The following is an 18,205-nucleotide window of genomic DNA, read 5'->3' on the forward strand; positions in this document are numbered from 1 at the left end:
GTCATTCTTCGCAGCAACGCCTTCGCAATTATATCCGAGAGGAGCGGCTGCATACACCATTTGGGTTGGAGTGTACAACCTGTTAACCCTCTCTATCTTTTGTTGCTCAACCCTCTCACATTTTCTTTTTCTTTGCTTCCTTGTTGGAGTAATTCTGTTTTTCTTCTCTCTAAAATTTAACCTTTTATGCTTAGACTTTTTTTTAATCTTTTCTTCCTATAAGCAATAAGTTGCTAGATAAAAATCCATTGTTCTTAAATGTGGTCATAAATTTTCGGTAAGGGATCTCTCAGGGGAGGCAACTCTCTCGGTTAATTGAAATGTAGACAATGAATACATGATTAACTTCTAGGTTCATTTCAATTGACTAAAAGGCTAATCAATGACCTAATATAGTCCTCATTAAAGATTAGCAAAAGATAAAATAAATATACGTCTTCAATTGAGTGCTTAATGTAAATATTTACTGTATAAATTACGAAACGAGAGATAAACTCGTGTTGTCGTTTAACCGCACATCGACCTTGATGGAGCTGAAATATAATCAACAGCATTCCAGTCATGACCATCCCATCTTTTTCAGGCAATGGACTACGGTATCCAATATGTCCTTCGTTGGGTGAAGACAGTATAGTGAGAACCGAGGGAAATTTGTCTTCTATTTTTAGTATGTAGAACGAATACATAGAGACTTCTTTGTGGACATTAACAGAGAATTCACTGTACAAGGCAGCTGCTTATTCATCTACAGTTCATGTTATAGTGAAGACTGTAGAGTGTGAGTTGAAGGATATTTGGCTTCTATTTCCAGCACATTCAATGACTACATAGAGACTGTTGTACAAAACCGCTGATTATTCATCTATGGTGAATGTTATAATAGCTTTTGCTTCTTCAAGTTGAATAGGCTCGTATCAATCTCCACTTAGGTATTCCGAACCCACTCGTCTCTTCTCTTATCACCCTTGTTGCGTTCAACCATCCAGGTCCCGCATTAACCCCAATGTCCAATCCTTCCTTCTTCGTGATATGTTTATTATTTTATACAGTATGTGAATAAATCTATTTGGATGATTTATATTCTCACGTGGATATTACAACTCTCCAACTTTAACCACTTAGGTATTTGAACATGTAGGTAGATAAATACACACACACACACACACACACTGTATTTCGGGATGATTATTTTTTTTTGCCAAATAAACACACTGTATATTCGTTCTTCACTCGTTTAATACTGGGCTTATTCTAACTCCTGTTCATTGTTCAGAAGTCTTTCGTCACACATCTGTGACCTCCTCAGTGACATTTTCCATCTTCGTGTGTGCTCCTGCTCTGCTTATTCTATTCTGTGTCGCTGAGGAGGTCCCAGATGTGTGACGAAAGATTTCCGGACAATGGACATGAGTTAGAATAAGCACAGTAATAAACGAGTGAAGAACGAATATATAGTGCACGTGTTTACATACAACAATATCTATTTCAACACCACACCTCATCACACAGTACAGGCACTCTGTTGATGAGCTCTCAGATGACTTTTAAGACCAGCTGCTGACTGACAGGGTTTAAAATACAAGTGACAAATATTCAAGTTTCTTCTATGTCTTTGCCTTTTGGAATCTGACACTGAAACAATGATTTTGTGAACTAGCATATGTCTTTTAAGTCCAGATATTGTCTTACAAGTTTTGTGACATAAAACGCAAATCGCAAAAGGCAGTCAGTGTCCAAGATTATTACCTGCCTGGGCATTTCGATTTTCATGTGACTTCATATGGTTCAATATATCCTGCTTTTGACAACGGAACACAGTCACATATAATACATATTCAATGTTTACTGTTGATTACAATTCCAATTGTTCCTTTGCGACAGGGCCTTTTAAGCTCGAAGTGCTGAATCATCTTTTCCTCCTAGGCATAGCAAGCAGTCCTAACAGCACCTCTCCACTTGTTCCGATCTAGAACATCATATCTAGTTTCTTCAGGTTTTCCTTCACACAGTCTTTATACTTTTTTAACGGCTTATGTTGTGATCGCTTACCAGAGTTGAGCCCACCATAAAAAAGATGCTTTGGCAATTGCTCGTTGTTCAGTTGAGCTAAAACGTATCATGCACAAAACTTCTGTATCTGGTATGAAACATTCCCGCTTGACTCCTAAGATACATCTGAGGCACTTTTGATGAAATCTCTCCAGCATTTTTATATGACGCTTGTAAGTAGTCCACGTCTCATTTGAATAAAGAAGTGTAGTCAATACACACGCTTTATAGACACTGATTTTTGTCCGCAGGAAAATACCTTTATCCGCCCATACTCGCTTTTCGAGCTTTCCAAATGCAATACTTCCCTTCCTTATTCGATAGTATATCTCTGCATCAAGACCACCATCTCTTGACAGTGTGCTTCCAAGGTAAACAAAGGTGTTGTAGTGTAGACTCGGATAAAATTTCTCTCTCTCATTCATTATATATACGTGCATTCGAACGTAGCAGGGAACAGCTAGCCTTTGGCCGCTATTTGGATCCCATTGTGTCCACTACTCTGATTGGTTGATATTGGCGCAATTTGTCTCTTACTCTGTCACGTCAACTTGCCGTGTATAACTAGTCGGAGTCTCTAAATGGGATCACGTGGGACAGTCTGTTTGCAACCCTGTTTTGAACAAACTATACAATTTAACAAACTGTTTTGCTGCATTTTCTCTTTGCACATTTTCTTACATGTATTTCGTATGTTATATGCGTTTGTTTTTACATGTTTCTATTCTATAGGGTCGATGATGGGTGCCGGTGAGGAGGGTGGTGTTGGAGAGGTAAGGGCAAGTGCGGCAACGTGGGCGGGAGCAAGGGAACGAGCTAGGTTGGGTTGGGGAAGAAGCTGTGGGCCAAGAGGTCTCGTAGGTTGTGGGCTCGTTTGAAGGAGGAGAGGGGTCGGTTAGGGAAGATGTGTGAGGTGGAGGGGGTCGGACTGGAGGCGCCGGAAAGCTCGAAGAATGGTGCGTTGGAGAGGTAGGATGGTGGGATGGTAAGTGAGGGGAAAAGGGAGGCGGGAGGCGGCAGGGCGGGTTCGAGGGGGAGAGAGCAGATGCACGGTCCACGGAACGTGCTCTGGCAAGGGCGGTGTGGATGGTGGTGAGGGGATATCCCCACAGGATGAAGAGGCAAACCATGAGTTGAGACTGAGTTTCAAAGTCATGGTTGTCACTACAGAGCCTGCGTAGACGGAGGAATTGGGAATGGAAAGCTTGGTGTGTATAGGGTGGGAGGAGGAGAAGTTGAGATACGATTGTGAGTCTGTGTGTTTGTAGTGGATGTAGGTGGTAAGAGTGGAGTGATGAATGCTGACCGCAATGTCAAGAAAGGAGACAGAGGTGTCAGAGATAGTGCAGGAGAAGTGGAGGGCAGGATGGAAAGATTTGACAAAAGAGAGGAACGAGTCTAGATGTTCGCGAGAGAGTGAGGTGGCACCGATACAGTCGTCAATATAACGGCCATATAGTTCGGGAGTAGGACCAGTGAAACTTGAGGAATATTTGTGCCTCAACATAGCCAACGAACAGGTTCGCATAGTTGGGGCCCATTCTCGTTCCCATGGCCACTCCTGAGACTGCTGGTAGAAATCACGGTTTGTATTGTATATACTCTGTGCACGAACAACAAGGATTAAATTTTATACCAAACATTTCTAGTAACTTTGAAGACTTTGCATTTTAAGGTAACGTGGCATAACATACGTAGCTAAAAGGTGGATATCGACAGGTTCAGACGAACCCCCAGCCAGCTAGGACTGTCTGTATAATTTACGCATACAAGTGTATACAAACTCATATGAGATAGCTAATAGTGCAGTGGCATAACTAGCATGTAACGCCCGGGGCAGCTTTTGAAATATTCGTCCCCCACCGAGCCCCCAAGTCTATACAGACTTATACAGTAGACCTAAAAGTGCCCGGTAGACTTATACAGTAGACCTAAAAGTGCCTCGTTCGCTCCATCATCTACACTACTGTAATGGAAGATCCATTTAAAAAACTGAGAATTCTTCGTTTGAAATACTAGTTACGGCTATGTATATAAAACATTGTTAAAGCTACGATAGAAACATTAGGCTTCTTTAGTACCAGTAAAATTTTAAAGCCTAAATCAGTTACTGATCTTCAACAAGGCTCAAGTGCATAAGAGTAGTGATTTTGAGTAAAAATTCTGCCGAGGCCGACTTTACCTGTCATTCTTTCGGGGTCGATAAAATAAGTACCAATTGAGCAATGGGGGTGATGTAATCGACTTATCGTTTCCCCTAAAATTGTTGGCTTTGTGCTAAAATTTGAAATTATTATTATATTGGCTCTTATCTGAATTGCCTACTTATCTCCTACCAAGCTTGCTCGATTCATTCCTCTCCCTCCTCTTTTCCAGATCCTAACACCTCCAAAATTTCAAGGCTTGTACTTGTAGAAAGAATTATTATAACAGGCGGTGAGATGGAAGAATCGTTAGTGTGTCGAACAAAATACTGAACAGCATTTCTTCCGGCTCTTTACGTTGAGTTCAAATTCCGCCAAGGTCAACTTTGTCTTTCATCCTTACAGGTATATAAAATAAAGTACCAGTCAAATACCGAGGTCGATATAATCGACTGTCCCCTCACTTACATTTCTGGCCTTGTGCCTGTATCAGAAACTATTATTATAACATTGCTTTCAAATTTTTGCACAAGGGCAGCCATTTCAGGGGCGGGAGTTAACTGGTGCTCAACTGGTACTTATTTTATCAACCCTAAAGGATCAAAGGCAATATCGACTTCGGCGGAATTTAAACAATTATTACAATAGGTAAAAAATACGCACACCACCCGTTTTCGGCCTTAAGGGTTAGGGTTAGCGTTAGGTTTAGGGTTAGGGTTACGCCGAAAACGGGTGGTATGCATATTCTTTATCTCCACCATACTGGTTTTAAATTTTGACACAAGGCCAGCAATTTTGGAGGAGGGTAAGTCAATTACATCAACCCCAGTACTCACCTGGTACTTATTTTATCGACCCCCAAAGGATGAAAAGCAAAGTCGACTTCGGCAGAATTTGAACAGTTATAATATTAGTAAACGATGGTGGACTGCTAGAATGTTGACAAAATGTCTCGTGGGACTTTATTCCGCCTCAAGTCCTGTAATGGTAAACTTTGCCTTTTATAAGTCGGCAATCAATACGATAAGTACAAGTCAAATATTGAAGTCTACCTAATCGTCTGTAGTTATATATGTATGTTAGAAATCATTATTATAATATTAGTAAACACTCGGTGCTAATAAATGAAGTATTGACACCCTCTCTAGACGTTTCCGTTAAATAGTAAAACGATGTGTCATTCTTTTGAATACAACAAAACAGATAAAAAATAATTAACGGAATCGTATTTATTATATAAACTTTAATAGTATTCGTCGTAAATAAAGTAAGAATTAGACACCAATATCAAAGTAGTTTGTGATTAACCGAATGACACACTAAATCTTGAAAAAAAAAAAATTAATCAACAGGTGACTGTCCACCTGAATGATACTCCTCCGCGCATGCGTATAATTCACGATATCTGCTGTGACAATAAACTATTTCAAAACGTGATTTATAATTTTGAAGCATAATTTCTTTGATAATATCATATTAAATAATTTTAAGTAAATATTTACATTTTAAAAACTATTTCAAAAACTTATCATCTACATTAAATATTGTCATCACCTTGTTACCTGGTGTACGTCAAGTCGGTAAGGTGGGGTCTCAGTAGCCAGGTACTCCAACTACGCACTGCCATATTTTACACGGACCTTATGATATGAATTGCCTTTTGCTTTTAACTTTGTTGGCAATTATACCTTCAGGTAGGTTGTTTACATCATTTTTTTCTCCCTTAATAACTACTCCAATTTTCAATCGACGAATATTTTCAGTTTAATAAAATTCAAAAATTATTTGTATTATTTCTAAAATGTTCATTTCCTCTTCGGTAAATACGTTTATTGAACTTGCCTTTTCTTAGTTTCTGATCTTGTAATTTAAAATACCAATATATTTTTCTTTATATATTATTTAGTATTAATATTATTTTTGTCACCTGCGACATTTATAATTTGCTTATTTCTCGGTTTTGTTAAACTGTTACATTGGATTACAATATTTTGTTTAGGCCTATATTACTTTCCAAATAACTTACCTAGGAACCAAACCCAAACCAGACAAGCCTCTCCAGATGTTGTCTTTGTAGAATTCAGACGATCTACTAAATCTTGTTTAAATCTTATTCATGTAATAATATGTTTAGTTAATTAAAATATTATTTTGCCTTTGTGTCCATTTTCGTATCGAAGTTGACAAATCCTTATGTTATCGAAGTTTTCATTAAAAATGTGTTCGATAAATATATTATCACTCATTAGTGAAAATAGCATTTGTTAGTTTATAGAATATAAATAAACATTTAAGTAATTATCTAAAACTAGTGTATTGTCTGCGTAATGCGTGTTATGTTGTGTTAGTTCATACTCAAAATGATTAACTTCTACCTCCAAGTCATGACGTTTTTATTCGATTGCAAACAGTCTGTTTTATATCTACATTTAAAATCAAATTAAGTAATAATTATTCGAGTAGTTTTTAAAAAAATATTTCTGAATTCTGCGAATAGCAAAGAAAACTCGTTCAAATTTCTTCACGTAAGTCTCTTCGATTATATATTTGTCATTTATTGTTAATAGATGACAGGTTGTGTCTTGCTTCTTGCTTTTATGAAAGCGACCTCCTTAAAAACATTGTTTTAATCACTAGCAATAAAGAATGTCCCATCTATTGATAATACTTCCCTTGTTTAGCCAGATCCCCTTAGTTCAATTGAATTTCATCTAACACACACGAGCCATCGTGAGAACCTTGACGTTGTTACTTATAAGAAACGGGAACAAATTCTTCAAACCACACCCTACTTCTCTTTCACCATCAAATGACACTGAAGTTACTCTTTGATGCATTATACCTTGAAATAAAAATGAGATTGTCACAATTGGAACGCCTGTGATCATAGGTTTGCTAAATGAAAAAGCAGATTTAAGGCTACACAACAACAAATACAATGCTCACCAGCAACTCATTGGACCTCTGCGCTGTCCACTTGTCTTGCTAGAAATAACAATCATATCTTTCTCAAACCTGTTCCATCTTAAAGCGTGGGTGAAATGGTTAGTTCCCTGGGGTCATTGAGGACCCAATGGATGCTGTTGCTGTGCGTTTAGGGACGCCAGTGTAGTACATTGTCCAGGTGGTGGGGCTATAAATGTTATCAAGGCAGTCCTACCTCAAACCACGTCTAACATTCTTGGAAAATCAGTATCAATAGGTTAACCTGATTGTGAATACACTGTATGTATGAAAAAAGAAAAGATGATCACTATTGGGACCCCTTTGATCTGCCCAACTAGCAATTAGTACCATGAGATCTGACTCAGTCAATAATGAGCACTATATACTATCCTCCTCCTAGTTATCTGTTTTTCACAGACTGGTTTCCTTTCCATTGGTCAATGTTTTCTTCCATATCACATGGAAACCATGTCAAAGCATGACATATACAGCCAAGTAATTGACAGATTTCTGTTGTTTGTCCAATAGTGAGGATCTATAACCAAGTGGTGTGACACTGTGATATTTGACTATCATCATCATCATCATCGTTTAACGTCCGCTTTCCATGCTAGCATGGGTTGGACGATTTGACTGAGGACTGGTGAAACCGGATGGCAACACCAGGCTCCAATCTGATTTGGCAGAGTTTCTACAGCTAGATGCCCTTCCTAACGCCAACCACTCAGAGAGTGTAGTGGGTGCTTTTACGTGTCACCCGCACGAAGGCCAGTCAGGCGGTACTGGCAACAAATCCATGTCATTATAGAAAGCAGTTCTAAAATAGTAATGATGATGAATTCAGGCAAGAGACACAGGCAGGGTTCATATATTTATTTATTCTGAGGGTGCTGATGATGTAAAAGTGAATTACAAATAATTACAAACACACTATAAAGTGGTTGGCCTTAAGAAGGGCATCTAGCTGTAGAAATCAAGCCAAACCAGACTGAAACCTGGTACAGCATGTCAGCTCTGGTCAAACCGTCCAACCCATGTCAGCAAGGAAAGTAGATGTTAGAGGATGATGATGATGATGAAGTGAAAGTATGCTAGAGGAACAATAATTAAACTTTACTGTAAATCATGCTACCTATGCTAATGTATTTGATTAAGACATTAAGAATGTAAATTTTCTAAACAAATTACAGTATTTAAAGAATGATATAATTCAAGGATTGTTGAAATTTCACTTTGAACATTTATTCAAGAGTTGCCATCTTTCTTTTCTCTCAAACCAGTATTGTATTAAAATATTTCATGAAGAGAGAAAAAAAAAAAACGAATAAAATATGAGGGAAATATCTAAAAAAACCAAAAAAACCCCCCAAAAATGCTTTATTGTTCTCTGTTCATAGAAATTGTAATTTTGTATTGAATCATTGATGCTAATGTGCTTTTATTTAATTTGCTTTTGTTTTAGGTATTGCCATACAGTGTTACCAATGTGACAGCAATGAAGATATTTCTTGTCCATCATCCGAGTCATTTGATACTAAAGTTAATGGTTTAATTGATTGTAACAGCTTTGAAGCAAATGTACCTGGGCAGTTTTGCATGAAAAAGTACCAGCAAAGCCCTGGATGTAAGTAAAATGAATAACCCAAGTATTTAAAGATGAATTTTACATGCTGAGGTTGCCTCTATGAGGTCACTTGACTTGCTAGAAATAGTAATTAAATATCCTTGAATTTAACATTTTATTGTCTTGGAAAAAAAAAAAAAAGGAATGGTTACAGGTGAAATATTTTCATGATATTTCTACTTAATCGGAGTTAACCTGAACTTAAAAAACTTCAAATATAATTATTAACCATAGGTGCAGGCATGGCTGAGTTAAGAAGCTTGCTTCTCAACCATGTGGTTTTGGGTTCAATCTCACTATATGACACTATTTGGTAGATGGAAGCCATGTGGAATTCCATCACACATATATACATACACACACAAATATGGTATCTTATGTGTACAGTTTGACATTTTATCTCTGTAATAGAATGCATTAGTGCTTGATCCATTGTGGTTAAGCATTCAACTGCACTTGGAACATTCAATGCTGTATTTCTGAAAAATCACACACACACACATACATATATATGTGTGTATGTATATGTTTGTGCCTGAATATATGTATGTCTGAATGTCTTTGTGTCACTGTTTGTCATCACACATCATTTGAAAAGTGTTGTGGCTTTTTTTATATCCCTGTAACTTAGTGGTTTGGCAAAAGAGGCTGATAGAATACGTGGTCTGATCAATAAGTATCCGGACTGTTGCCATAGTAACGAAGCTAAAGCATGCAGAGGGAAGCTGCTTGGCACAGATTGACCTTGAACTCTGCTGTGCATGTGTACTAAGTTTTAACATTCTACTTGTCACTGGCATGGGTGCCTTTCATGAGCCACCAGCATAGATACCTTTTATATATCACCGGCACATGTTCCTGCTTACGTGTCACCAGCATGGGTGCCTGTTACGTGTCACTGGCACTGACCACAACTATAATTTCACTTGGCTTGACGGGTCTTCTCAAGCACAGCAAACCACCAAGGTCTCGATCATTTGTTTTCACCTCCATAAGACCCAATAAATTGAAGATCATGCTTCACCACTTCATCCAATGTCTTCCGGAGTCTACCTCTTCCACAGGTTCCCTCCACAGTTAAAGATAAATTCAGCAATAGGCTAGCCACTGGATTTGGTTAAAAAGAGACGATGAGCAATGGCTAGAGAAATATTGAGCTTTGTTTTTAATAACCAGTTGATCTAGCAAGCGGAGGCCTCATATAAGTGAGGGGGGGAGGGGCCGGTGCGCATTGATGCCATCGAGAGGTAGGCCCCAAAACGGCTCGCATTCTCTCCTGATGACCCCATACACTTGCTGGTTTCCGGTATGTGGAGTTCTCGACTGGTAGCACTTGCATGTGCGAGTTGTTTGCAAGACATACTGTTTAAATTACTTAATGTTATCAGTTGTAGATGCACTGGCCTGACTCTCCATCAATTATGATCAACTAAAATAGCCTGCTCATGAAATGAACATGAAAGTGGCTGACCACCTCACAGACACATATATCCTTAACATAGCTCTCAGGGAGATTCAGCAGGACAAGGATGGTCCTTTGAAGTACAGGTACAACTCATTTTTACCAGCTGAGTTGACTGTAGCAATAAGTGATAAAGTGTCTTGCTCAAGGACACAACATGCTGTCAGGAATCAAACTCATGACCTGTGATTGCAGGCTGAACACCCTAAGCATTAAACCATGTCCTTTTCTATTTTATGCTCTGTCTTCATGCAATAAAGATTCTTTTCAGTATTAAGACGGTAATTTTAAAATATTTCTCATCTGACACATTTTAATCTAAGAACCTCTTTCTCTCTCAAGGGAATGGTTGGATCAAGATAACCCGCAGGTGTGCCAGCAGAACATCTTCTGGTAAGTTATTTCCTACATTACCATTTTATCAATCTGTATTATCTCTGAATTAAAAGGGGTGAATTTTGTATTTCATTCAAAAAGTCTAGAATGTAGATTAATGAATCTTGAACCTTCAAACACAGTGCTCTTATGGGAAGAAAACAACAATATTTAAAGCTTGAATGAACTGCAAGGAGTTTTTTACATTTGATCAATATTATTGCATGCATGCAAAGCAGTGAGCTGGCAGAGTCGTTAGCATGCAAAACAAAATGTTTAGTAGTATTTTGTGTACTGCTACGTTCTGTGTTCAAATTCTGCCGAAGTCGACTTTGCTTTTCATCCTTTCGGGGTCAATTAAATAAGTACCAGTTATGAACTGGGACCACTGGCATGGGGATCACAACTGCAATTTCCATTTGGTTTTGATGTACTTGACTCAATAGTTCTCCTCAAGCATGGCATGTCACCCTACGATCCAAGGTACTTTTGAGTGGGCTGGTTTGCAACACTGGTGTAGGTTACAGCTGTGAACTCACTTTATTTGTCGGGTCTTCTTAATCACAGCATATCTCCAGAGGTCTTGGTCTTTTGTCATTGCCTCTGTGAGGCCCAACGTTCGAAGGTCATGCTTCACCATCTCATCCCATGTCTTCCTGGGTCTCCCTCTACCCTGGATTTCTTCCACTGTTTGAGAGTGGCACTTCTTCACACAGATCTCCTCATCTATCCGTAGTACATGGCCATACCAATGCAAACGTCTCTCTTGTACACCACATCTGATGCTTCTTATGTTCAACATTTCTCTCAGGGCGCTTACAATCTGTCATGTGTGTACACTGACATTACACATCCAGCAGGTCATGCTAGCTTCATTTTTTTTCGAGCCTACGCATGTCTTCAGCAGTCATGGCCCATGTTTCATTGCCATGAAGCATGGCAGTTCACACACATGCATTGTACAATCTATCTTTCACTCTGAGAAAGAGGCCCTTTGTCACCAGTAGAGGTAGGAGCTTTCTGATCTTTGCCCAGACTATTCTTATTCTAGTGGTAACACTCTCTGAGCATCCACCCCCACTACAGACTTGGTCACCTAGGTAGCAGAAGCTATCAACTACTTCTAGTTTCTTCCCTTGGCATGTGTTGGAATCTGTTTTCTGAGCATCTGTAGTGTTTATTGCCCCTGTGCATCTGCTGCACATGAAAACTATCGTCCCAGTTAATCTTTCTTTGATGTTACTGTACCTCTTATGTGCCCATAGCTTACACTGGGTACATCTTATGGAGTTTCTACCTACACCTTTTCTAAAGATTGAGCAGTTCATCTAATATCTATAAGCAACCAATATAGTGATTATTCAGAAATGGTATTGACTCTTTGAATGGGCTGATAGTTTACTGTAGTTACACATACGCTTTAAACTTCCTTTTCAGTCAGCAGTAGGAAAAATTTACTGGCTAGTAATTAGAAGCAATTTGAGAGTTTTTAAATAAAATGTACTGTCCATCTTGAATCACTGTTTTTTCTATATTCAAGTATATAGCAGACTTTGAAACTGTTTTTGATATATTCATCAGTTATCAGGGAGTGATTATATATAGGTACTTCTTGCAATTCATTCCTGGCTAGTTGATATTAGTACATTGCTATGATTGGCTAAAGGTCATAAATCATTGGGTGAATACAGTCACTAAATCAATACCACTACTTGACTAATACTGTTAACCTTGTTTTAAAGTCAAAACAAATGTGTAAATAAAATATCATTGCAATGCCATCCTAAGATCAATTTAGTCTATCAAAACCTTTAAATGTGTCGCCTACTTTTCTTCTCAGGCACATCATTTCTCTGTTGAGCTTTGTAAAAAAATTCTTTCTTCAGTTTGCTTTATTTGTCCACTGTGCTAGCAATTCTACTAATCTTGATATGATTGAAGTTAATTTGATATGTTACTCCCGTGTTCATTAAAATAAAATCTTCAAATCAACATGGAAATGAAAAACCAAACTAAATATCTTCCATATCCATTACTCTTATAATTATAAGTTAAAATAGCAGGTATCATTAACATGAAAATGTGACCCGATAGAGGAAATCGGACTTCAGATTCGTAATCAGCATCAAAAATTAACCCAGAAAAGTCATTCAGCAACTCTGATGATTAAAAAAAAGTTTCATTTTGTTGACCAGTGTAATTAATATCTGATTAGTATCAATTGCTAAAGTTGTTTATCAAATAAAGGAAAACCAAGATTAATGATTTCAAGATGATCTGTAATGGAAGAAAGAAATCAAAACAAAGACAACCAGATTAACTGTCTGAAAATGTTGTTCAGGCCCCAAGCCCACCCTGACTGAACAAACCTATGGACTTAGGACCCGTCTGACTTTTATTCAGAGTATTTACATAGTGTATAATGGTTGAGAGAAACTTTGAAAACATCATTTTGAGTTAGATTTCTCTGTAGCTGTCCCCACTTCTCTCTCCAAATAAAGTATAAAAATTTAATATGGTATTTAAGGATATATTTAATAAACACATTTATAAAAGTAGACTGGGCATTTTTAGATTGATTGTTAATTATCTTATAATTAAGTTTGTAAATACATTGAAAATGGAAGTACACTTTTATGCTAGAGATACAGTTTTCATTCTCACTGTATCAGAATTATTAATTTTTTTTGTAAATGTTTTTGTAAATACCATCAATAAATGTATTTTGCAATTTTCGTTTTTAAAAATTTGTAAATTCAAGAATTGATTTAAAAGCATTTTTCTCTTATTTCATTTAGGTGTTGCTTGGGGTTGCCAGTGGGTTTGGGATGAAGCTGGTGTGTTCACAGAGACGTGTTATTGTGACCAAGATGGCTGTAATACTGCTCCATCTAGTGCAGTAATCAATTATGTGTTATTAGTATTAGCACTGATGTTTGTGATTTTTAACATTTAGGTATCTACTGAATGAAGCTGTATCCTTCTTCAGTAGGGTGCTAACATATCCTTCCAAAACATATCCATAAAGTCACCAGAAATTGATTGTATTTTCATATATTACATGAAGATTTTTTTATACAATTCCCATGATGGGATTATATTTTCATAATTCCTTATCCATACTTACATTTTATTTTTAATTTTATAAAGTTTATAATTTTATTTTTTTCACATGTATTAAATATTATATGTTAGATTGTTGTGTAAATATATTGTAGCATAAAACATATACTATTTTGTAACTATTCAGATACAGTATGCTTTATTCATAGCATTTTCATTTTGCTAGATTTTACTATTATAGTTTAATATAAGGCGGCAAGCCGGGAGAATCGTTATTGTCGAGCAAACTGCTTTGCAGTATTTTGTCTGTTTTTTACATTCTGAGTTCAAATTCCGCCAAGGTTGACTTAGCCTTTCATCTTTTTGGGGTTGATAAAATAAGTACCAGTTGAGCACTGGGGTTGATGTAATCGACTTACCCCACCCCTAGAAATCACTGGCCTTGTGCAAAAATTTGAAACCAATATCAAAATTTAATATGCTGCTTTCAAAGCCTAAAATTCCATCTCTCTCTCTCCCCCCTCTCTCTCTCTCTCTATATATATATATATATATTGAGTGTGCATTAAGGATTAATTGTATTGCTTTACAAATTAACTCTCTCAAATAGTAAACTGACAAACTTCTGTGACGTTATTTAGGTTGTCATGGCCCATTCTTATTATTGCTGCCAAATGTCAAAACGAAAAACAAAAGTCTTTTTTATGTACTCTTAGATATCCATATGCAACTGATTCTTCATTAAAACATCTCCTCTAGGTATGGTTGTGAGTTAAGGTGACTGACCAGTGGCAATATGGTTATGAATTAAAATCTTTATGCTTTCTTCTATTGTAGAGCACACAGCTCTTGTCGTAGTCTGTATGGCTTACTATAGGTTCTAAACTCATTTCATAGTTTCCATGACTTTACAATAAATTTCAAACTTGAATAAATTATTTTGCTGTGGAATATGTCTAGTGTTTTGAGCAGAATCCTTCACCAGAGAATTTGCCATGAGGTAGAGGAGAACTCATTTGTTTTAGGCATAACCCTTCTGCTCAATATGGCAAAATAGTTTGCTTCACTCTGTAACATTTTATACTTGATAGTTTCTGGTGTAGACTATCACTAGTTTTCTTTGATTCTTCTCTTTCACAAAGATTTGTAGAGGTTGTGATAATATTTTATATGGCTAGTTTTTTTATAATTGTTAACATCTTTTGATTAAAAATTTTCATTGCTCATTATCTTTCTCTCTCTTACACTATTGATAGAGATATGGCTAAGATTCCTAACAATGAATAAAATACTTAACTTCTTGCCATTGTTTTTTTTTCATATATCAAGACAGTTTATTATTGCACTTGCCACAATGTTTCTAGTTTAAAGAAGATATGTCCCTTTTCACTTTATAAAGAGTTACCTTAGCTCTTAGCATTAGATTCTTCTGCACTGCTCAGCACATTGGGCAGTAATCTTCCTCCACTGGGTTCAGCCAGCTGTTATTCTTGCACATCCCTTCTTACCAATCGAAAGCTATCCAGTGATACACTTATTTCATTTTCTTTATTTAATATCCATCTAAACTAGTATGTAACCTGCTTCCCATGAAAATCTTGTACAAACTTTGAGCAAAAGTACCATGTAAATATCTTTGATATAAATAATGTTGAACAGCTGTGTTACAACTAAAACACTATTCTAGCCATTCAGTCAATAATATACAGATATTGAATATAAATATAGTCTGATTTATAAAGTCTTTCATATTTTCTTTCTAATGAAAAGTACTGCTTGATTTTTTTCCCTTCTACTCAGTTAGTGCTCTACAATGCTTTTTATATATTCATTTTTGACTGATACTTGCCAACACTTAACACTATATCTCTTTAATGTGAAAATATTATTTTCAGTGCATCATTACTTATTATTAAAAAACATTTTTTTACATATAGCCGTTTGTAAATTAAGGAAAAACTCAACTGTGCTAGCTTGAGTGAGATAATTTTTGAAAACTTGGATGGATTTATATTGTATATAAGATAAAAATTAGAAATATATTTTGAAACTACAGTGTTTCATCATTTTGGTTTAACACTGAAAGTTAATTGCAATGCTGAATCTCTTGTATATTTTAGGGATCTCATTATCTTTAACTGATGACCCCACAATTAATTTCTGTACAGTTATTGATAATTTCTAGTTAATTGCCAGTTTTTGTTTCCATTTTCTTATTTTACATATTTTTGGCAGTTTTCCATCTATACATCAACTCTACTTGTTCAAACTTTAAACAAACACAGCTTTTAAAAAAAATTTTTTATTACTTTTCTGTTCTGCCATCAAGTTATTAGATTTTGAATTTGAGTCAATGTGTGGGCCTCTTAATGGTATTTTGACCTACTAGAAATAACAGCCAAATTATCTCCAATTGCAAACCACCATCTTAAAAATGACAAAACAAAAAAGGAAAGGACATAATGGATGATGTTGTCATCTATCTATCTATCTATCTATCTATCTATCTATCTATCTACTTACTTACCTACCTTTCTTATCCATCCTTCCATCTGACAGCCTAAATAAATAAATAAATAACTTCAATAGGATGGCTTTGGCTAGAACATCTTCGATCATAGGTCTGCTTAGTTAGAGCTGACCATAGGCTATCATCTAGTATAACAGATTTAGGACTAGAGTTTTACTTATGAGTTAAAGCATTAAATTATTAAGTTTTACATACAACAATAAACAAATGGAAACTCAGAGACGAAGGATGAAGTTGTTCTGAATTGTGCTGTGAAAATGCGAATTGAGTTTGTTTCAAAGTCAATTGTTTATATGCAATTTCAAGGTTATTATACCTGGTTATCAATTGCTACCACATACGACTGTAATCAGTAGAAGCCCTGTAAACTCGGCAAGTGTTTGAAAGTGTCGCATGGTAGCTGAAGAAAGCTACAGAAAAACATTCCACGATAAACTTCACTTGATGTTATGCTTTCGTTTGTGCTTCAGACCAATGAATTATATCGGATAAAAGACTATCAACATCTTAAATATTAGAGACGGCGGAAGCATTGTCAATATCAACAGGCAATGTTTATATTCAATTTGACTGGTTATGAAGATTACCTTCTGCGTTAACATCTAACAAGGGACGCAACTCAGTTGAAAAATATTACCCGATTATTTATCTTTAAACGGAAAACGAATATTGGAGAAATAAACTCTCTCAATTTAGTTACGGCTATTTTTGTCTACATAGAAAGGGCTTATTTAATCTTTTAGACAGAGTACACTATATTATATTATTTAGTTCTGTTTTCTATGCTTATTTGTTCTGAATTCAAATCCTGCCTGAGCTAAATCAGGCACGAGCTAAATCAATATAATTAACTTCCCTCCCTTATAAATTTGTGGCTTTGAGCCAAAATGTAGTATTTGATATTTTCATTGTAAATATTTTATACGGAATGATTCCAGACTTTTTATCTATTTCAATATCGACTTTTTATCTATTTCAATATCAACTTATATATCTTATATACATATGTATTTTATTAAAAGTTGATGCTTCTTGGTCAAGTATATGCACATACATACAAGCAGGCACATTCAAATATTAGGGTTTGTAAACTTAATTCTTTTCTTGGGATTCTAGTTTCATGTCACTGCGATCCTTCTGAAAGATTGCAGTGACATAAACTTCAATCTCAAGAAAAAAAATTAAGTTTATATAAATATATAAATATATATATATATATATATATATATACGGTTTAGATATAGATTCAAGGCTTGAATATGGTACTTATGCGAAGGCACCCGAATTTCACATCCCAAAAGGATGGGTGATTAAAATCAAATAATAAGCAACACGGATTTCAATATATATATATATTGGAGTAATGGCGCTAAGCAGTGTTTACGTATAATCACAATTTAGGTTAGTTGAAATGTTTGTCACATATTTCAACTAACCTAAATTATGAATATATATATATATATATATATATATATATATATTATATATATATATTTTTGAAATTCATTTAGGTAACGTTAGGGATATGCAAATAAAGTTCCTATTTCATTATGCCAGCTACTGTTTAATGATACTGACAAGATGTCAAAATCATCTGATCTGTGGAAATGTATGTAGCGATGTATTAAATATTTGTAAATTTCATCCTGGTATTATTATTATCATTATATATATATATATATATATATATATATACACATATATATATATATATATATCTGTGCATGTATGTGTACATATATATGTGTGTATGTATATATATATATATTTATTTGATTTTGCTTAGTCACAGAAGTACCAATAACAAGTTGTTAGAACTCAATATACTTCACAGTGTTTGTAAGGTTTGGCAGTGAGAAGGTGTGGATTATTAGAGATTCTCCTTTCCAGACACTTATATAAACCTGCAAGTTAGTACAAAGCATAATATCAAGTTATAAATGAATGACAAAATAACATGACTGTTTTCATTAGCTTACAGGTTTTTTTCCTACTATAAGGAACTCTGCACC

The 18,205-nt window shown here is 35.7% G+C and overlaps 1 protein-coding gene across 1 annotated transcript; it reads left to right on the forward strand.

Annotated features, from left to right (window-relative positions):
* Window positions 1-5,551: 5,551 nt before the first annotated feature.
* LOC106877007 (uncharacterized) lies at window positions 5,552-16,058 on the forward strand. Its single transcript, XM_014925786.3, has 4 exons — window positions 5,552-5,887; window positions 8,602-8,763; window positions 10,568-10,618; window positions 13,399-16,058. The coding sequence occupies exons 1-4, from the start codon at window positions 5,842-5,844 to the stop codon at window positions 13,554-13,556; spliced, it is 417 nt and encodes a 138-aa protein (XP_014781272.1). The 5' UTR covers window positions 5,552-5,841; the 3' UTR covers window positions 13,557-16,058.
* Window positions 16,059-18,205: the final 2,147 nt, after the last annotated feature.

Source organism: Octopus bimaculoides, chromosome 5, assembly GCF_046866305.1.
Source record: "Octopus bimaculoides isolate indiv1 chromosome 5, ASM4686630v1, whole genome shotgun sequence".
Classification (NCBI taxonomy): Eukaryota; Metazoa; Mollusca; class Cephalopoda; order Octopoda; family Octopodidae; genus Octopus; species Octopus bimaculoides.